At 46.0% G+C, this 21,257-nt stretch overlaps 7 protein-coding genes across 7 annotated transcripts; 2 read left to right on the top strand and 5 right to left on the bottom strand.

The window, feature by feature from the left end:
* Nucleotides 1–4,278: 4,278 nt before the first annotated feature.
* On the bottom strand, nucleotides 4,279–5,627 carry JR316_0005849 (uncharacterized protein; the record flags this gene model as incomplete). The annotated part of the gene is made up of 2 exons (XM_047891603.1): nucleotides 4,279–4,748; nucleotides 4,811–5,627. 2 exons carry the CDS (start codon nucleotides 5,625–5,627, stop codon nucleotides 4,279–4,281), a joined length of 1,287 nt encoding a protein of 428 aa, XP_047748952.1.
* A 3,499-nt stretch (nucleotides 5,628–9,126) lies between these two features.
* JR316_0005848 (uncharacterized protein) lies at nucleotides 9,127–9,933 on the top strand (the record flags this gene model as incomplete). The annotated part of the gene is made up of 2 exons (XM_047891602.1): nucleotides 9,127–9,660; nucleotides 9,727–9,933. The coding sequence occupies 2 exons, from the start codon at nucleotides 9,127–9,129 to the stop codon at nucleotides 9,931–9,933; spliced, it is 741 nt and encodes a 246-aa protein (XP_047748951.1).
* Nucleotides 9,934–10,833: 900 nt separating this feature from the next.
* Nucleotides 10,834–11,932, bottom strand: JR316_0005847 (Chromosome transmission fidelity protein 8-like protein; the record flags this gene model as incomplete). The annotated part of the gene is made up of 2 exons (XM_047891601.1): nucleotides 10,834–11,253; nucleotides 11,741–11,932. 2 exons carry the CDS (start codon nucleotides 11,930–11,932, stop codon nucleotides 10,834–10,836), a joined length of 612 nt encoding a protein of 203 aa, XP_047748950.1.
* A 457-nt stretch (nucleotides 11,933–12,389) lies between these two features.
* JR316_0005846 (Putative lipase ATG15) lies at nucleotides 12,390–13,955 on the bottom strand (the record flags this gene model as incomplete). The annotated part of the gene is made up of 5 exons (XM_047891600.1): nucleotides 12,390–12,674; nucleotides 12,819–12,963; nucleotides 13,019–13,047; nucleotides 13,111–13,410; nucleotides 13,476–13,955. 5 exons carry the CDS (start codon nucleotides 13,953–13,955, stop codon nucleotides 12,390–12,392), a joined length of 1,239 nt encoding a protein of 412 aa, XP_047748949.1.
* A 1,135-nt stretch (nucleotides 13,956–15,090) lies between these two features.
* Nucleotides 15,091–18,190, top strand: JR316_0005845 (uncharacterized protein; the record flags this gene model as incomplete). Its single annotated transcript, XM_047891599.1, has 5 exons — nucleotides 15,091–15,892; nucleotides 15,951–16,393; nucleotides 16,736–16,889; nucleotides 16,946–17,248; nucleotides 17,313–18,190. The coding sequence occupies 5 exons, from the start codon at nucleotides 15,091–15,093 to the stop codon at nucleotides 18,188–18,190; spliced, it is 2,580 nt and encodes an 859-aa protein (XP_047748948.1).
* Nucleotides 18,191–18,598: 408 nt separating this feature from the next.
* On the bottom strand, nucleotides 18,599–19,591 carry JR316_0005844 (uncharacterized protein; the record flags this gene model as incomplete). The annotated part of the gene is made up of 3 exons (XM_047891598.1): nucleotides 18,599–19,105; nucleotides 19,158–19,374; nucleotides 19,434–19,591. The coding sequence occupies 3 exons, from the start codon at nucleotides 19,589–19,591 to the stop codon at nucleotides 18,599–18,601; spliced, it is 882 nt and encodes a 293-aa protein (XP_047748947.1).
* Nucleotides 19,592–19,984: 393 nt separating this feature from the next.
* Nucleotides 19,985–20,646, bottom strand: JR316_0005843 (Heat-stable 19 kDa antigen; the record flags this gene model as incomplete). The annotated part of the gene is made up of 2 exons (XM_047891597.1): nucleotides 19,985–20,015; nucleotides 20,222–20,646. 2 exons carry the CDS (start codon nucleotides 20,644–20,646, stop codon nucleotides 19,985–19,987), a joined length of 456 nt encoding a protein of 151 aa, XP_047748946.1.
* Between the last annotated feature and the right edge of the window lie 611 nt (nucleotides 20,647–21,257).

Below are 21,257 nucleotides of genomic sequence, written 5' to 3'. Positions count from 1 at the left end.
CGTATCCCGCATCCTCGTACCGACCAAACATTCCACATCGCAGTGCGGATTGAGATTATCACATCCTCACCCTCACACACACCCACGAATCCCGAATCCGAATTTGAATCCCGAATTTGAATTTCAATCCTATCCAAAATTTCCATCACTTGCATTGTCATTTTTTGAAGGGTTAATTTAAACCTGCGACATATCTACTCGGACACGCACATGAACACGCACATGGACACGGACTCGCACTCGCTCCCTCGGACACGGATTGTCAAGTTGAAGTTTTGAATGCAGGTCAACTTCAGAGAGCAATTAAAGGAACAAGGCACAAGGAACGGAGAACGAGGAACGGAAAACGGAAACAAAGAGCGGAGAACATCAGAAGAAGAAGGAGTAAAAGTAGAAGAAAAGGGAATGCAGCGTCTTGATATCTCTTTTTTCTTTTTCATTGCTTTTTCTTTTTCTTTTGCCTTTGCTTTCGCTGACTTTCTTGCTTTCGTTTGCTTGATTCTTGATTCTTGATTTTTGCTTCTTGCTTTAGACTCCTCTGACCTGACCCTGCGTTCTGATTCACGCGACGCGATGATCATCACCCACTCTACTCTACTCTACTCAACTCAACTCAACTTCTCTCAGCGCCGTCAGCGCGTGGCAGTAGGCATACGATGTATGATGTACGATTCAGAAGGCGAGTACTTTCACTTTATCAGCGCTCTGGCTCAGGTATACTATATGCTGTACTATGCTATGCTACGCTATACCGGTCTACTCTAATCTGCACCATAATCAGAAACAGAAGCGGAATCGGAATCACTGGCAGAGTCATAGTTGGAATCATAATCGTAATTGAATGAGTCAGAAAATCAGAATCAGAATCAGAATCGCTGGATGCTCTATCAGCTACGTCGTTATCATTCATTTCGTTCATTCATTTCTTCGTTCCTTGGTTCTTTCAAGTAAGAAAGAAAGTAAGAAAGAAAGTTTGATCTATCCATTGGTAACGTGTAACGTAGATTATGACATTTGGATATTTGGGAAATTGAATACTTTGGTTTATTCAATTTCAAGGTGGAAAAGCCGTGTCATGTCATAGTTAATTGCTGTGTGTTCAGATTTCGTGTCATTTTCTTTTTTTTTTTCTTCTTTTTTTCTTTTTCAGTTTTCAGCTTTAGCGGCGCTCATGCAAGATGCTTCAAGATGCTTCATGTTAGCGCTTAGCGCCTACAGGTTACCTCTTGCCCCCTTTTATTTTTTTTCTTTTTTGAGGGGTGCGTGTGTACGTTTTGCGTTTGCGTTTTGTGATTCGCGATTCAAATTTTGAGCTTGTAATTTGTTTTATGTTTCATGTTTGGTTTTCCAGCGGCTAATATAGGCTAAGACAGGCTAAGACAGGCTACCCTCCTCAGTCGTGGACTCGTGGTCGTGTACAGATCCAGACATGCATCTCGAGTTTCGGTTATACCGCAAAGCGCGAAGAGTGAGAAGCGAGAAGCGAGTTGGGAGTTGGGAGTTGAAGGTTGAAGGTTGAAGGTTAAAAAGTTTGGTATCGTGTTTTTTCGAGTAGGTGAGTAAAGAAATGAGTGAGTAAAGTAAGCAAGTGAGAAAGTAAAAGTCAGCAAGCAAGTGAGTAAAAGCAAGCAAGTAAGTAAGTGAGTAAAGTAAGTAAAGTAAGCAAGTTAACGGTGAACGGTGAGTCGGTGACCAAGCAGCATATTATCTACATCCGAAAATTAGCGCGCTGACTGATTTTCTATGACGACTCAGGGCCTCCAAGTCGGGAGTCACTAGTCAGGCTGCGCATCGGACCCACTTGGACCACCGGTGTAACCGTTTCTGTGTTTCTGTGTTTTTGTGGTTTTGTGTCAGGCTCGTTGCACGCTAAACTCGCCAAGTAGTATGCAATAACTTCGTATCTATTATGCAGAGTATCGGAATCGGATAGGTTATGCGTGGGTCCATGTTTAAAGTACTGTTATGAACGGGTGCGTCGCCAATGTATGAAGCTTGAAGCTTGAAGTCTTACACTGCGAGTCCGCGACCAGTTGGCTCCTTCTTTCTTTGTTTTTCGCGTTTCAAGATACCGCCAGTATCGCTCATTGCGCGCCCGGTGAGCGTGCGCCGTGTGCGTCAGTGTGAACAGAAAGAAACGCAATTTACAACTCGGTGTCCGCGGCGCGGCGCGGCGCTGGCATGAGTCCCCCCCTCCCGCAACACTGCTCTCACCGGCGCTATTTCATTTTCACCGAGCGCCGGGCGGACAGGGACCGCGAGCGTCTAATCGCCGTACATGTGTACATATGTATGTACATCATGTCACTGCACATAATACATTCGAGTTAATTATACATCCGATCGTAGTTGTTTAATTTTAATTTTTCTTTTGATGAGCTTTGATTTTGAGGAGGTTTGATGATCTTGTTGAATGTTGAATGGTGAATGGGAGTGGTGGTTGACGTTGATCCCGGGCATTTGTCTGCTCAGTTTGGCCTGAGGTTTCATCTGTACAGTACACCTTTCAACGTCATCTTTCAGGGCCTCAGGGCCTGATTTTGACTCGGAATTGTGGTGACTGCTCAGTGACACTTGACTGTGGACTGGATGGATGCGTGCGAGACGCCAATCATCATCATCATCATCACGGCATTATGAATTGTGGCGGGCTGTGATTGAGGCTCGAGGCTCGAGCAGAACAAGTCTACGTCAAGTGTTAATAAAAACCAAGCTGTGGATCATTAACATTATCGCTCATACCTCGGCGTCAATTTTCCTACGCTTGATTGGTTTATCGCTGACCGCGGAGACGGAGGAGTATTGAGGTCGTTCCGGGATGCTAAATTATAATATATGCGTCTGTTCTTGACTTCTTGTATCCGGCAGGTTTTTTCCTCGTTAAGTGCGTCGCGTCACTGGTGTGAAAACTTTGGACGTTGCACCGGCGCTTATCAGAGTGCGGGTTTGGAAAAGTGTGCAGTTTTTGAATGGTCAACGTACCAAAAGGACATAGAATGTGCACAGCCATGGCATGCTTTATGGTATTGCCTCCCGTCCCATCCGATATGGTGATCTTTTTAATCATCTTCCAATCAAATGTTGGAACACCACCACAGGATATAATTGTTCTGAACATGTCAACGGCGAATCTAACATCGTTATAATCCAATAACAGATGCTCTACTTGCATACAATCGGTCAATCGGCAGTCTTCAAGACCACTGAAAAGGTCTGCGCAACTTGAGGAAGCATCATGAACATCCACCATATATAGCTTCTTGATAGTACACCCAACGAGACCGTCCGGCAGGATGCATCCAAGCAGATCAAGAGTGTTCAGCGTCGGTAGGCGCACAAGGCGACACAAAGATACACACATTGAAGGACAGAAAGTCACTTTTATATCCACCTCCATGGCAAGTTTCAAATACTCGAGCCTCGTCACGGTTTTCAAGGCCAAGGCTAAGGAAACAGCTTCTTCAGTTTCGTAGAGCATGAAGTCGTGGATTTCAAAGTAGATGTATCGAACGTGTTGGGACAGGTGTGGCGATTTCCGCAGGAGCTTCGGATCGATAACTTGATGCATTCGCCTGCTTTTTCAAAGTCAATATCACGGAACAAGTGCACCCTGCATTGATGGAGAAAACGATGGATAAAGCGTCGGTGGGTAAGAGCACACGCTCTGAGATGTGTAAAGCGACTGTTGCAAATTTAAGCACTGTCCCGGGGGTACAGGGCGTACACATTGTCGATGATCAGTTCAAGGATTTCGAGGGGCATATGCTTTTTTGAAGCGCTGGGAAGCCTAGTGCAAATCAACTACAAAGTGTAAAGTGTTTGGAGGTGGTTAGATTCTGCTTGAGAACTTCAAGACCTTGCGAAAGCAAGTGGAGGGTACCAGAAACAAACGTTTTCGAACATTGCATATTGCCGTTTGGAGCCAATTTGTGTTTGTGCATATTTACCCAGGTGTTACAGTAGTTTGTGTGCACCAAGTGGAAAATTCCACTTGGCACTCCTCAAGACAATCACTATAGTGGTCGGTTATTCCTTTAGTCGCGCTGAAGATAGCATGCAAATTTCTTTCAAAAACTGTGAGATATAATACATTTTTTCATATCAGGTTTGAGTACGTCCGGTACCACCGCGACATATGTTCTACTAACGCCCCTGGGTCTTGCATAACCTGCCGGACACTAAGCTAAGTATTTCGAAAGATCCAATCTGGACGGCAGGTAGCAAAGACGATGATTACTGTAAATTCAGATATACTAGGCAGAGCCATTAAATGTGTCCTCACCATAGGTAACGCTGGTAATCTCGAATTCTATATTCAAATTTAAATGATTTCTTCGTGGCTAATCTCTGAAAGTTCGGTTCGATCTGGCCTTTAATTCTGCTTGCAAGCTCTTGCTTCATTGATCGGGGTAGATTTGAGGAGCCGTGGCGGTCCGTGGTCCGTGGCCATATCGTAAAACGGAGTTTGAAGTATTGCAAATGCTTCCATCCAGGCTGAAGAAGAACGTTTTCAAGAAGTTTATATCCTCCGTCTAACGCAACGTTGTTGCAACAAACAATATGATCACAGTCAATAATTTCCACTGTCAGTGTCTCGATAGGATTTCGGCCCGCTATATTTCCCAAAGCAGCGCAGATGGCTGTCAAGGGGTCATCACGAATACGAGCTTCCACCTTCAGAATTTTCAAGGCTTTAGTATTGGATGCGATTGCGTAAAGGGCATCCGAAACAAGCGATTCCGGGCTACCTGTAATATCCGAATTGTGAACACATAATCTCGCATTTGAGATTGATACGTAAATAACCCACCGCAGACTTCTAAATCTTCCAAACAAGTTACATAACTTATCAGACCATAGAGTTCAGAACGAAGATGACTTGGCTCCTCGTTAAAGGTGAAGACAGTACATCTTCGTAAATTATCGAAGTTCATCATCGAAGTTCCTCGACTATCTCGGGCCTTTAGCATAGACAACAAAACCTCGCTTCCGAAATCGTCGATAAATATTGTTCTTGGTTGTGTTGGTTTTGTTATGATTGTCGGCAAATCATCCCCTAAAAATCGCGAGAAGCCTCTGGAAGAAACGAGAAGGTGTTTTACATTACTGCATGAGACCAGCAGATGAGGTATTATGTTTTCCACGTCAGACAAGCCCAAGTATTCGATTGTTGGAAGGTGTGTAAGATGGAGAATAGCGTCCCGTAGCGAATTGGGTATGGAAAGCAGATCTCCGCCATTGAGGGTCAAATACTTCAATTGTGTGAGACTCTGTAGTGCCTCTACCAATGAAGGCAATGCGGAGACCGACGCTTTTGGCCAATAGTATAAGCAACGGATGAATTGAGCTAGTGCTGGCGAGCGAGCGATAATTTGAACAAATCGTGTAAACTCTTTATCAGAATGTAACCCAACAGAAAAGAATAAATGTTTTCGGCAGATGTGCAGAAGTGTATGGCAGGTCAGAGCCAAAGCTTTGAGCCCCTTGTATTGGGCGATTGCGTCCTCGGGTTCGTTCTCACTGTCCTCGTCGTCTGAATCCGTGTATGGTATGTACCGTGGGGGGGCAAGAGATTCCACAATGAGTTCAGTAATTTCGAGAGGAAATCGGTCGATCAACGAAACCATTACTGGCCATACACAGTTGTGCTGGAAACGAAGTTGAGTGACTTACAACAGGTCAGCAACGGTAGAGTGATTTGACTGGAACGACCCGGTTGAATAGTCACCTTCACACGGGTCATGACTCGGTTGTCCAACGTGACTGAAAATCTCGCATCGATTAGATTCGAACGTCCTCAGTTAGTCAACGCGTGATTAGCCTGGTTATGACTGGCCAACAGTGAGGCATTGGCCAGTCATTGACCAGACACCATGGTTGTAAATTGAATGGAAATCGAGGAGACCCCAGTGGTATTGTCAATGACGTTTGAATACGAAAAAGAAAAATACACCCCTATACTACTAGTAAAATAAATAATGATACTCTAGTACTACTCATTCACGCAGTCGCATGCTAAAGGATTGTAGCCGGCCTGCCGCAAGCTCCTGTGTCCGTGGCTGCGTCCATGGTAAGAACACCGACGTACACTTGGGATGTTAATGAATTGATACAAGAACTCCAGATTCTTGAGCTACTGTGATGAAAAGACCAGTTGTGACCCAATGGATCTTCGTTGAGGCTCTGAAACTCAAAGTTTCCAACTTAAATATTGCTTTACCATCCGCTCGACGCATTGTCACCAAATTCGCAACATAGTCTAGCTCATAATGAAAGCAATCAGCTGCACCAATTGTCAAATGGTGAAGCCGAGTAGGAATGTCTATTGTGTGTACCCTGCAGGATCAAGGCTACCAGGGATGACAAGATGAACAGGACTCGAGCCCTATATAAGCCAGTTTGATAACAGACACCGTAGGAAGCATCATGATACGAGACAAGGTGTCTGCCACCAGAGGGTACCTCAGAGCCCCAGTGATAAATGTCACATCCGGCGTGGAAGAGCACAGATTGAAGGTTCGGGAACCTAGTAAGTACGGCAGGCTGAGACGGCAACGAACGGCAGTTAAGGTATGAACTCCAGGTGCCTGACAAACTCAAGGATATACGGTCACCGTTAGAGAGTACTAATAAGCGATTTGACTCGGCCACCGTTCTGCTCTTCAAGCACATAAAGACCTGAGCAATTTAGATTCCGGTAAAGGTGTGAGAGCACGACTTCAAGTCGGCTTTGCTGTCCCGCAATAACATTAATGATCTCGGTGATTAACGATATAGCTGAGAGGTTCAGAAGGCATGTCGCATAAACCAGGCGCATTCATCATGGTGGAAGAGGGAGAAAGAAAATCGGAAGCGAAAATCCTCTAGACAGCTCACGTGAAGCCCCTATCATATCATGCTGTTTGATCGCGCCATGCCGCGTCGCGCGACACGCAAATTGGCGCGCGTCTAAAGCATCCGAAAGATAAAGGCCCCACCGGCAAGATAAACGCAAATGACAAAAACAACTCCACCGCAACAAATATAAATGGACAAAAGCCTGCTTCGCCGCATAGGGGAATACAATCAATCTACAATACGTATTTACTGTCATCGTATAACCTACAGACTCATACATCGTCAGTTCCGGCCGTGAAATGCAGCCTCGGTACATCGGGAACGAAGCCATAAATTACGAGAATGAGCGAGACGGTCCATGTAATAAGGTACAATTAAAATTTGATTTTAACGCTATTTCTAGGCCGCGGTACCGGTATGCAGTAGGTGTGGCCGGGGGCGTCACCCCAAGGTCCAACCAAAGACCTATTGGAGTTAGCCCCTGATACACGAGTAAAAAGTGAGGCGTTTGTATAAACATAATCCATAGACCTACTAGCACGCGAAACTAATACTACGTCTTCTAAAAATACTACTGCTACTGTAAATCATGATCAGATGGTCTTCAGCTCACTGCGGTTCGGGAAGATACGACGGTGCGTCACTGCAGGCCAGTAGTCTACCCGGTTTCCTCTAGTCGATTTCAGCCTAGCCATTGTCTAGCCCAATATTTGATTGTCCGTGTACTGCGTTCTTGAGGAATGGAAAATACCAGGACAACACGAATGGCCCAGGCTACCAATCAGGTGAAGCAGTCTTCGCGTTCATTTATGTCGATCTCAGGCAACACATGGGATAGAGAAGCTGAAAGGCCGGAGAGAGGCGGAGAAGCTCGTCCTGCAAATAAAACTGTGTGATGTTCTCAATGACGAAAAACGGGTACACCAGGAGTTATCATCCATGTCGATGGTAATTGCATCTTCTACATGTCAAACTTACTTTCGATGGGGAAATCAGAACATAGGATTACGCTTACTGTATGACAGGGGTATAGGTTTAGTAAGATAAGAAATCGGCGGTGTATGTACAGTCATCCTTACGTTTATCGAACCCACTGCGAGGGTAGTTTTGGCTGGTGCTGGGACGAAATAGTGAAGGCGGATCGGTATGCCGCAGCCTTTCAGCCTATATATGTACAAGTAAAGGACCAGAAACGAAAGGTATTCCGATTTTACTCACATTGATGATGGATCCCGAATGCAAACAGCGTTGGCAATCAGACGTCTGTCTCCTACCACATCAGGCAGGCACCCTGAAGAAGGCGTCGACGTTTTGAGAGAAACGGGTCACAGGGCAGCTTTTTGATTTCCACGTCATGTTAGATCGAAACCCATGAGACTCTAACGCCAACTTGGCGAGGACGAGATCACTTTAGACAGTCGGCGTATTCCGCGGAAAAAAAACTGTGAGAGCTTTTGAAACATCTTTTGGAGTTCAGAAGAGTGCATTGAGTGTACAGTGATGCTGCTACGGAGCCAAAGGCTCTATCAAGTGCCCATAAAACTCGTTGGTCGATCTGCAGGAGGTGTAAGTATTACTCCAGCTTCCGTTAATGAGATTCGAGAACAGTGGCAAGTATACAGTTGGTGATGATGTCTTTGCCAAAGTTAAGAAGCGCAATGGAAGCACCAGAATGGTGGGTCTGAGTTATTTCTGGCGGATATTTGTGTTCTTCTGGTTTTGGTTTGCATCCGTTTGGACGAAATGGAGGAACTGAATTGGGTTTCTGCGAAAAGGACTGAATGCGGGGTATAAAATGGTGATCATGTGTACAGGGGATTGCCTTTACGGGCGCTCCAAAATGATGCTATCCAGATCCATGAACACAAAGCGTCGGAGTGCCAATGTCTCCCCGCTGAACTGAAAAACTTGCAGAACGGGAGACTGGCCTGAGACCTGGCGCTGGTTTGGGCGAGGGGTCGAGATATGTACAAGGATGCAAGGAAGCAGGGTTGTTGTTGCGGAAGAAATAAAGCAGCTCCAATGTGGAGACAAAGTGGACATCTTTGCAGCGTCGAGAATCCAGGGAGGGCGGGGCCTCTAATTAAGCTTTGAGGTGATGAGACACGCAGGGTCGAGCTGTGGTCGATGGGTTTGTATTCATGTTGCCGGTAGTAGCTGCGTCACGTGACTCATTTAGATTGACTCCACGACGGGATATAAAGTGTTTTGCATTTGCACTCGGTCCTTCCTTTCTCTCCCAACTTTCATTACACCCACAACTCCCTTCCATCTATTTTTCTTTTCTGAATGTCTTCCAACGATAACATGAATCTCTCCGACACAAAGCACTCAGAGCCCATCTCCATTCCGACCAACGCACGGGGCCGGGCACGGTCCATGTCTGTCTCTTCCGCGTCCTCGGCTTCAACCAGTTCTTCAGAGCTTCCTACCCCGCCGTCTGGCTCTGCCAATTCTGCTAGGTTTACTGTTCCGTCGCCTTCATCGCCCATTCTCTCCTACTTCCTCGCTCAGTCCCCTACCACGAAGACCCCAGCCACTGCTTTCCCATTCAAGCGTAAATTTGGCACAACCCCGGTTTTTGAAGGTGCTTCTTATCTGCACAATAGCATTCGGTCAATATGCTTACAGAGCCCGCTCTATTTTGCAGCAGATGAAGATACAGATGCAGAAATTCCAGTAGCCGCTCATGCTCGCAGAGCTAGTGCTCAGGCTGCCAATCGTTTCTCTCAGAACCCTCCACCCGCTTTTCCGGATGTCAATGCCGATCGTGGCACCAATCTCCTTCGAAGGCTGTCTCTTAGCAGCTCTGCCTTCGTAAAGGTGAGTACAGTTTCCTTGCATGTTATGCATTGATCGAATGTTCACCATCATTCTCTGTGTGTCAAGCCCCAGCTTGATCCAGTTAATACCCGCACTGCCTCGCCCCCGAGTCCTCCTCCTAACACGGCTGTTAGCCCCACCTCCAAGACGGCACCCTTCATCAATAAGCCTCGCCGTTCTGCTACTATCAGCAACGAGGGTGGAAGACCTCGCAGAGCGCCATCTCCAATGGGCGAAAGGATCCTCAAGGGACACTTTGATGGCTTCAACTAGCTTTATGAGATTGCTTCTACTCTTGCAGCCGCCGTTCGTTCTCTCGAAGCAATATCTCTGTTATTTTTTAGCACACTATACCCGCAAATCACTCCGTGCATTGTAATATCGATAAAGCCATACTGTTGGGTGCATTGCTTTTTTCAGAACGAATTATCCCTGCATGTGCCAAATCTGTATACAGTCGTTATCTTATTCTTGGACGTTCTTGACCCTTCACTCATCCTCCTCTACATCCACCCAATCGCCGCAGCTATACTCTTTTCAATAGCTTGGACTTCTTCATCCATGCTCGCCACTATCATCGTATCCTTCTCGTCGAGGAGGTGAAGGTCTAGAATCTAATCACAACAAACTGCCTGCCTCGTCACTCTTTGCACCCACCCCACTAGTTCTCCCGAGTCTGGGTGAAAAATACGCTAGGTATGGCTATAATTACCTTTTCGAGTGAACGTCCATGCTAATCCTTTTTGCTTGGCTGGTCCAGTTGGAGATTTCGGCTTGTCATTCTGTTTCCAACAAGCCATCTCTACAGAACCATTTATTCCGTGTGCCTCTCGTTTCCCCTGTGTTATGGTCTTTCCTTTTCGTTTTGTCGTTGTGTGTCTATGTGCACAGGTGTACTTTTTTGTGTACGATTAGCAGTCCCAGAGAAATTCATACATGTACCATTATCTTTTGATACAGAAGAAATATATTTATACGCATTGTAACGTGTTCCCGCAAGCCTTGATTGCAACGTCGAAAAATATTACCATCTCATCGTCTCCAAGTATAATCCGGTCCCATCCCCCGAGTTATGAACTGCAAGTTTCCCAAGAAACATACTCATGCAGAACACAACGGTCTGGAAGAGACCTAGAATGACTTGCAATCCCCATATTTTCATTCAAAAACATCCTACTTCCTTTTTATCACGGGCATGGGCCGCTTCGAAAATATAATCTTCTTCTTCACGATCCCAGCGATCTTCCAGCCCGCGCCAGACCCAGAACCCGCATTTCCCAGCGACACGGCGTGATCGTTGTTGTCGTTGTCGTCATTATCGTTGTTGTCGTCATCGACGGCCATGCTCTCATCGGCATCGTCGTCTAGCGACTCTGCGTCAGTTTGATCGGGAGTGCGTTTGGGCATGCGCCGATCCCCATTCCCAGGTGCGGTCGAGGTGGTGCTGGATGTGTTCGCGGCAGTGGTGGTACCTCTCACGGATGCGGAGGAGGAGGAGGATCCCCCCGAACGGACTAGAATGGCGTATGGTTTGGGCAGCGCAGCGATCTTGCCTTCGAGCAAGTGATGGCCGATGAGAAGGGTAGGTTTATTCTAATGAGAGATTTTCGTATTCAGTACCAGTGCGCCATCTACTGCTTTGGGCTTTGGGGTTATGTGATTTTTTTTTTCACACCGGAACCCTAAATAAACGCAGGAAGAACTGAAAAGGCGATGGAAGGAGCCACGAAGACGATCTCAGCATCGAATGTAGTGAAAATGGAAATGGAATAGGGACCGAAGAAAGGAAGTGTGGACAGAAAGGCTGCGCGGAGGGAGTGGGCGACGTGTCGCTGAGAGAGTCTTCCACGTTCCAGCTTCGTAGCTTTGCATGGCATAACATATCGTTCTCTCCAAATAGCATCACCGAGCACTGGGTGGCACCACAAAATATTGGCCAAAGAAGAAAGAACCACGGGGGAGGAGAAGCCATACATGCAATGATCAAAAAACCAAGAAGAAGAAGGTCCACGAAATAAAGAAGGAGAAGAAACAGAAGGAGAAAAAAACAAAAAAACAAGCAATGCTCAGTAGTACTCACAGTGGCTTCGTCCATCTTGAGCTTTCCTACCAGTTTCCCATTCCGCTCGGTCGGGTCGCTCAGGTCGACCTCGAGCGCTCCTTGAAGCTCTATCAGCACGATCTCATCGTTCGAGAGCTTGACTAGACCCGGCGGTAGCTTTGGGTTCGCAGCAGTCGTGGAAGCGGAGGCGAGGGTGACGGGTATAATCATTGAATGATATTAGACAAATAGATGGAAGACCTCTCGGCCTGGTGGGTAGTAGGTATATTGAGGGATGTTCTCTTAGTCAAAGCTGGCGAATGTGGCGTCTGTGAAGCTATAGACAGGCAGAGAGGTTATCGGGTTCATTGATCATGAGAGTCAATTACAAGAAGTGGACGCGACGCGACGCGTTGTTGTCTTGTGTGTCCTCTTTTGATGGAATCAAACTGACCCTGAATTTTTTGAAAGGCCCTGAACGTGTCTTCCTTTATGACGACTACTTGTCAAGAAATAGTTTGCCCGTGTATATGATTGGGTGTCGAAAGTACATGGCAAGCGTCTGAAGACCCATCTACGATAATTAATGATAATTGAATAAGTACAATAGTAAGTGTTCCAAGGCCATCTAAGCCGGGAAATCACCAAACTCCCAACTATAGCACTCCTGATGTAGAATGTCTGAATCTCATTCTTCGTGATGATGATATGGAAAGAAACATACCACACAGTCTACCTCCGCAGCAGCTTCGGGAACCTCTCTTCCGATTTCTACACTTGGTGGCCAGGGATCCGATAAGACCTTATCTATCACAGTAACAATACCATGGGTCCGTACATCAACGGACCATGATGAGTTAGACACAGTATCGTATACAATTGATTTCCCAACATGACAACTAACAGAGAGTGCATTAGATGTTTTACTGTTATGACTGAGATAACGCTTACGCTGTTTCCATAGCGTATCCGCCTAAGGCGCAAGAAGATAAAATACCATTACAAGTACCCATTGCGATGGGGTCTGCAGTATGATACACATGGGTGACGTGATGAGTCGAAGGCTTGGGGCGAAGTGTTCAAAAAATGCGCCACTGTTGAATAATTTAAAGCTTACCGGAGACGGCAAGTGAAGTCGCGTGGCGGCCAGTCTTTCTCCAGGAGCTTCGAAAGCTACAACCGGAAGCCCGAAAGTAATTCCGATAAGACTAGATAAGGCTCCTCCTAAAGAGTGTCCAATCACCCAAATATTTGCGTTCGGGCTATACATTGTTTAACCAACGGATTGGCGAGCGTGTTATCACGATTGCGACTTACAATACATACGAAACGTTATTATAGAGATTCTGATGAAAATACGGCATGAATAGAAATGTAGGAGATTGGTGGGAGATGCAGTAGCCACTTACCGTTCCAATGGGGTAGAATAGACTTTCAGAGATGAGAGCATCCTCCAAACAATTTTGGTCACACTTCCAGCCATTACGATAGCAGCCACAAACTGTACTCCACGTCCAGTCTATCCTTGCACAACAGCAACTAAAAAGAAGGTTGTCGTTTAATTTGTCCTTCTTTTGCGTTGGGCCTCCACTGCCAAACAAGCCAGCCGAAGTTCCCTTAATTGAAATAACGACGGTGGAGTTATCAGGTGTTGCGAAGACATGCCCACGAAAACCATCGGCGTCAGGTTCCCAGCCAAAAGGTAAGGACTTTTGAATGGAAATGGCGAATCGTCAACAAACCGGTGGGGATAATGGACAATACTATGACGTACTACATTCCACTTTTCATCCAGATCGTACCAACCAGCGTCGCTGGGCTCGAGATACGCGTTGTTCGTCATCTTGGCCAGTTCGAGGAGCGTTTCCCTACTCTCTACATCTGGGTGCAATATCTCTTCATCGTCCCAGTCCAGCGGTTCGTTCTCTCCAAAATACAGTGATCGCAACCGGGCCTGAGTGTGTGCCACAAACGAAGAAGGGCGATACGTCTTCGCCCTCTTTGAGCGGACAGAGTATGACGCCTTAGTGCTCCCTGATGGGTCCGAGAGCGTCTGAAGAGCAGGAGGAGGCGCATCTGCGAATACAACCCGCGCATCTGGAGATACCGCATGAAGATGTCGCAGTTCGAATTGCAAGTTTGTGCTGGGCTCGTTCAGGGGTTGTACACTGCCATGAATGTTGGTCGGCGGCTGGTTGCCATTGAGCCAGCTAAGGAGAGGGACGAGCAAGGTCGCCACTGATGATAATAGCATCAGTCATAACCAATGCAGCAGCGCAGGAAGTGGGTGCGTGGACAAAAGCGCAGCGGAGGCGAAGCGGCATGCGCGTGCAGTGACGCCCGCGTGACAATACGTCTACCTTTTCGACCACCACCACATTGCCGCTATTCGGGGAACCCCAACTGACCTCTTGACGCCTCCATTCTCTACGACTTCGTCACTTATGAACTCGAGCGTAAACTCAAACTATCCTCAACGTTACAGGCTCTTTTGGCTTACATGTATGCGTAGTCTCTGCGCTAGGCTCCGTCAATGATAACTCGTAACAGGTTATAACTGAAATCATCATTGAAATCCAAACCCACATGTGGGTTTACCTCTTACACGACCTCTAGATGCCGATCACTTCCGGAATTTGTGCATGGAATGTGGCACCGTTTAGAGATGTTGATGGACAATTCGTTGAACGGGAATAGGTTCAACAATTTAAATAGCTCTCTCAGGCTCTGTCTGGCCGGAGAGTGCCTCTGGATCAATGGGACTTGAATATGCTGTGAATACAATATACTATAGCTCAGGACCAACTCCGTATAAAGGCGTTGAACATACAGTCTCAAATCCGCAAAGTTTCAAGTTAATCATCCTATGCATGTCAACCCTCTGAAAGTACGCATATGATGTGGAGTCGGAGGAAAACGCAGGTACGCAGGTCTTCATCCATTATTTGCGACCTCTCATTGATGTCTCTCACAAGTTGTGACCCTTGATGAAATACCAACCTTTGTCGTGCCACTATCGCCTATGGCGTCCGTTCTTACCCAATTTATCCTCAGACTTCTATACCCAGTCCGAATAGCCTTAACCGTTCCGCTTCTTGACCTATGGTTGCGTAAATATCAGTACGTGCCGAACTCGTTGTCGCTGAAAATGGGCGAAGTACAATGAAACAATTGACGGTCTTGCCATAACACGTACTTCCGAACTATGAGGGCTGAACACGCTTTTGAAGTGGATCGCCTCCTGGCTGCCTGCACGAAGATTTTTACGGCATCTAATTTAAAAGTTATCGGAAAGATGTGCACCGAAGTGGACTCCCTGTTTCTCCCCGCTTCATTTATATTCGCACCTCCACTTCCTTGCATTCAAGGCTTCATCCTCCCCCACACCCATGGCTTCCATTGTCGACACTCTGCCTTACGACCTAATCGCAACCATAGTGGATTTCGTTGCAGAAGAGGACGAAAACGACAAGAAAACCCTCAAAGCATGCTCACTGACTTGCAGAACCTTCCTTCCTCCCTGTCAAAAAATTATATTTCGTTGCATCAAGCTCACAGACTTCAGATTGGCGGCCAGGCTGACCCACCGATTTGCTAGAACTATCGAGAAATCTCCTTGGCTCGCTGACTATGTTCGACAATTCGAATGGCTAGTGATGAAAGATCACTTCAACCCCTCATCTTCAGTGCCAACCGCCTTTAAGCACCTCACCAAGCTTGAAGTTCTTACCCTTGACCACCAACTTGTTGCACCCTTCCGGCTTGGGGTAGGATCTGATTGGAGACGTCTTCCAGAGTCCATGAAATGCACCTTGCTTCACTTGATGCAACTTCCGACCATTATTTCATTGACTCTACCATCTCAAGGACATGGCTTCAATCTTTTCGAACTGAGCCCATGCATCAATCTGAAAAATCTATATATGCTCGCAACATCTTTGGGCCACCAAAACGAGATTTCTCTATGCCACCGTGCGAGGCCAATCCGACTTCAGCAACTACAATTACATGCTTCAGCCACTCCTATAATTGTCCCAATGTTGCGAAAGAGTTCCCATCATTCAACCCGCCTTCCCTTCCTTGATTTTACAGAGCTCAAGACACTCACTTTGGTTCTAGACAAGAATGCGTTTGAAGAAACGACAGGAAGGTTTCTCCGTTGCGCATATAACTTGGAAATTTTGAATCTGCGTACGCTTTAACATTTGTGTGCGCTTATATATATTGACTAATATCTGTTCATTTATAGTTCTCTACATGCCGGATGTTACTGCACAAACTCTCGGTTTGCTATTATTTGCAAACATATCAACAGTGAAATCCTTGACCCTATTCATATCCCTGAATGACTCTTTCGATGTCTTATATAGCTTTTCCAAAATGCTTGAGGAACTCTCCAAAGAATCCAACTGTCTACGAAATCTCACCATTCACTTTCGACTTTTCCAAGGCTTTACACTTGGATACGATACTTTCGTGATTGGTGGCCATTGGGGCTTGCTGGAGGATTCCCTTCTATCGCCCGGCTGGTCATCGCTAGAAGAAGTCGACATCAAAGTCGCGATAAAGAACCTTCGTCCTGAACAACTACCGGAGGCACTCGAAGAGCTTAATTTACTTCCTGAATCAGACCTTCGTGGACTCTCATCAACAAAATCGTTCAATTTTAAGTTCGCGGTTTCTGTATCGCAGGTGGGCGTTTATACTATACCCTGTTCCTTGTTCGATAGCATTGACGTGTAAAATTGTTTATCTTCTACAGTATATCATTTGACTGCGGTATTCAACTTGGTCAGATTCATGCTCATTATAAGTTATGCGGTTCACATTGGAGGGTGTAGTTGTACTTATCTGTTATATGTATCACTGGGCGCCGAGCGTAGCCAGACGTAGATATGTCACATTTGAAATAATCAACTGCGCCGGCACATATTGTCGAGTCCATCAGTGATCTTCGACAATTCGATCACCTTACACCTACTTTCGGCCATACTTGCTGTAATTGCACGACCCTTGAGCGCAATATATATACAGTCTGACGCTGCAAACTGGAGAAGCCCAGAAGTAACCCACACTACCAGTAGTATGGCCAGGGCAGCGTTCCAACAGCGAGCTCCTCGGGCACAAGCCAGAAGAGAAACTGCCGATGAACTTCTGGAGGAACTCATTGATGATGTTGAGTCAACGGGTGAGTACAATGATACGTAAGATATCCACCGTCTTTGTTAAAGTTAATCGCTGTAGATGCAGAGCAGCGTCACGAAAATCAAAGCGTCAGGCCGATTCTGCCCATAGGCCACGAGATATCACTGGAGTTGGTGGGAGTTATTCTGAAGCACATCGATGACAAGCCCTTTCTTTTACGAAGTCGTTTGATTTCTCGGAAGTTCAAGTCTGCCGCCGACCCCTTCGCCTTTAGAACGCTGACAGTCTCTCGAACCCAACAAAGCCGCGAAGGATTTCAAAACTTAATCGCGTCGCCTCAACTTGCTGCTTTTGTCCAGCAAATCATTTTCGTAACGTCTGGGAAAGGTGCTCGCACTGATGGTGAGTCGCGCAATGTGCCTGAGGAAACTTCTGTTGATGATCGATGACGTCTTCACTATAACAGACGCTATTAACGAAGGTGTCCTGTCTGACCTTGAATGTATCCCAAAATTTCCCAGCGTCAATGCCTTGCAACTACGTTTCCTTGGCACCTGGAGTGAAGATGAGGACGAACCAGACGAAATGTCTCCCGCCAGGCAACTTCAAATTGCTGCTATCAGGACACTCTCCACTCTCCACTCTCAACAGGGTCTTCGTCTGCAAAGCCTGGAAATTCACAACCTCATAACTCGCACTAACGAAAGCATACTGACGGACGAATTCAAATCTCTTCTAGAAACCCTTACAAGCCTCACCATCTCCCTTCTGACAAACGACTCGGAACTGTTCTACCATAGCGATGAGGATTACTGCCAATTCTGGGATCGCGATATGACAACCATGCTGAATGCCGCCAGAAATTTAGCATCACTGACTCTTGTCAGCGACATCAAGACGTTTTGCGATTGGGACAAATTTGTTACATTCCTGAAACTTGAAAGTCTGACTCTCGAAAATTTTGTCTTTGGAGAACTGTTCAGCCCCGAGCCGTTCATACTACGCCATAAAGAAACTCTTCTCCATCTTGAATTGTTATCGTGTTGGAACCAACCCGACTCGGGCCTAATCTCTGCTACTGAGCCCAGAGCTTGGGCTGACATCTTCAAGCGGTTCGAGGAAGAGTTGATTGGACTTTTAACATTCTCCTTTAATCCGCTTCCCGGTATAGAGGAGGGCACAGAAGACCACCCACAGTGGCACGGGTACGTCTATGCTGATACTGAGGGAAGCGAGGGGGGCTACAAGAACTTCTTCAATGAGAAGCCACTACCTCAGGCTGGAGAAGGCGATATATCTGCTTTTAGATCGTTCCAAGAGGTTATCGCCAAAAGAACAGAGTGATTTGTTAAAACTCTTAACAAAGAGTAGGAGGACCGAGATCGAGAAGCTGTATGTTTTACTCCACGGATAACAGGGAAATACCTGCCTGTAGGCAGTCACTTCGGTGCTGGATATCCTGGAGTGACAAACAAGTGCCTAAATGACGAGATATTTTGAGTTACACACTGTTATATCCTAAGTATAAGGTTTGGCTGTATGTATATGACCATGATTAAAGAAAGAATTCCAATACCATTATTGCTCAGACTCAAAAGCGTAACAAATCAAGTTGAATACTTTCAATTCAGCCTCCAAAAGGTTGACCATTGACACAATGTTACATTAGCAATATGTCTTGTGAGAAACGGGCACTATCTGCTGCATGAATCTTTCCTAGCATTTTCTCGCTAGCGCCAAAGATGCCCCAATCTACCATAACTCTGCTGCAGCAGGACGCTTCCTCTTGATGGTGCTCTTTTTTGGAGAAAGTATAGAATTCTTGTGTTTGACAAGTATGCCCTGTATATCACTCGCGAACATTTTCTGATATTTAGAGAGGAGGGAGGTTCTATTAGTGAATGTGATTCCAGAACGCCCACTGCAGTGATCTCTCACATCAGTTTTATAAAGGTTGCAGAGATTCTTCACTTCCTCTTCATTCCATTGCTGCTGCTTCTTTATCTCCGTTTTTTTCGTCTCGTCCGAAGTAAGGAAAACTGCAATTCGGTACTTGAAATCTTCAGGCTTTGTATGGAAGTCTATTATGGACAAGGGGAACGCTCGTTCAAGCGTTAACTTGTTCCTGTATTCGTCCTGTGCCGCACTGATTTTATTGTTTTGCAGATCAAGAAGCGCGGTAACGTAGGCGTGGCGAAGCTGCTCGTGACGATTTGCCCAGGTACTAACGAGGCCTTGTCGTTCTGCCTCAAAAAGGTCCTAGAACCCAAGTAAGCCAAGTAAGATAGCAAAAGGGATTACGGAATATCACCGCTATAGCCGCTCTTTCTATTTCGTAGGCTTCTGGGTCTTGACAAGTACAGTCCTGAGCCATGTATTGCATCCGAATCGATTCTTTATACTCGTTCGCATTAAAGTCGTATAAATGTTCAAGATCTTTAGCATGAGCGGCCTTCAATTCGTCGATTTCTTTTTGAAATGATTCACTGTTTGCTTCCCTGGAAACTTCATCCGCCATAGTCTCAAAGCTTGAATCAATGAGATTAAAAATAAATGTCATGAAATATGGGTTGTAATAAAAACTCACTCTGGCACGTCTCTTTTCTGATGTTCAAGGAAACCCTCAAAACGTCGCTGCTTTTCAAATACATCTCCAAGCTTATATCTGTCCGTTGCAATATCCTCATTTTTTTCTACCATTCTGGAATGAAATCCATCTTTTCCAATGTACTCTGCTTTCGCCATTCTACCAGACGCCTTCATCGGACCCAAACTAGTAGTAGTTGACATAGTATGTTCGTGGACAAAATCGGCGGTCTCGAGTAGGTTTTTTTTTGGTATAGTTTAATGGGAAGACGTTCAGGTTAGTATTAAAGTTAAGAGAAGTTCAGAATGTTGAATTTAAGTGTACGTTTCGACGATTTTCTTTTCCAAACTTGAAATCAAGGTTTTTATTCAGAGTTGCTTTGGTTGTCATTGTTTGCGAACGTTCTATTCCCACGCTTTGAAGAACAGGCGCACAGACCACGATGCATGGCCAAAATCTGTAAAACTAAAAGCGCCCAAGAAGTTGTTTTACGCAGCTTTCATGATATTGCTGCCTGTTTTACTGAGTTAAACCTGTCTCAGCGCCGAAAATCAAGCCAATTCCAACGTCACAGTTTGGTTACTACATACAAACTAGATACATAGTGGTTCAACTGAGCAACATAGTCGTAATATAATCCGATTAGCGTGTTAAATGTCCCAACATTGTCCTAAGTCAATGATACACAAGATAATGTTCTGAAAAAGTCCGATGTTTACCTACGATCGGAAAAACGGACAAGTCAATAAACAGCGTCATGCATAGTACGTGTGATTGCAAGGACTTACAGTCCGCAAACCGAAGAAGCGACCTGAGTAGCAGTGATAGGAACCCTTCCAAGGAACTGAGCTTGTCCCCCAGTCAAGGTGTTCATAGCGTTGAGCCCGATGTTAAAGTTGTTGACAGCAACGTCAATTCCAAGAATGTTGACGCTCCTCGTCACGCCTGAGCCGTCGGTGTAGCTCAACTTCCAGCATGTTCCGCAGCTAGGAGAATTCCATCCCTGGATGGCGGGGACCCCTCCAATGTTGGGGAAGTGGGGCAGCGAGCCGAATGTGGTGAATCCTTTGGTCATGAGGCCGTGTGGACCATCCGAGCAGGCGACGGTGGCCAGGGATTGGCTGGCAATGTCGTATGATGTGTCGTAGCTCGTGGTCAAGGCATAGGAGATGGCAGGGAGGAGGGCGAAAGAGAAGATAGCGGAGAATTTCATGGTGAGTTGCTTGTTATGATGCTTGAAGACTTCTTAAGAGGCTTTGTTTGAGTGAATGCAGATGCAGCAGTTCTTTGTCGCCTTTTATACAGAAGCAAGCTTCGAAAGGTAGCCTCTCGGTATGGATCATAACCAGAGTCCCGGAGACTTAAGACCTTACGAGACAATAATAGGCATTATCCAGAGCACTGAGCCGTGCAGAACACCGGAGACATCGATCTGTAACACGGCAGAGATGAGGAAACGGGCATCCAGAACAGCAAAACATTCATAGCCTTCGGTCCTTACACCGTCTAGAGGTGGAAAATACGAGACCGTTCGGACATCGACTAAGCTGCTAGTGTGACAAGACCCAGAAACGAGTTACGGCGGCAGGTGCCCGTCAACTCATGACCCAGTTTTGTTTGTAAGCCATTGGGCTTTCAAGCTTAAAGAATGCAAAGACGAGGGATGTAAATCTCCGCGTCTGTATGAAAATGTATTAGCTGTTCGAGATTCACCTACTAAGACCGTGATATAGATCTGCTTGAAGGTGGAAGCACCAGCCTGGCAAAACTTAGCAACATCTATTTAAGAGCCGAAGTGGAAGCGTAATGCTTGTTTTGAAAGGA

This window comes from Psilocybe cubensis, chromosome 5, assembly GCF_017499595.1.
Source record: "Psilocybe cubensis strain MGC-MH-2018 chromosome 5, whole genome shotgun sequence".
Lineage (NCBI taxonomy): Eukaryota > Fungi > Basidiomycota > Agaricomycetes > Agaricales > Agrocybaceae > Psilocybe > Psilocybe cubensis.
Note: the sequence above shows the minus strand (reverse complement) of the source record. Positions and strands in the feature narration are given on the sequence as shown.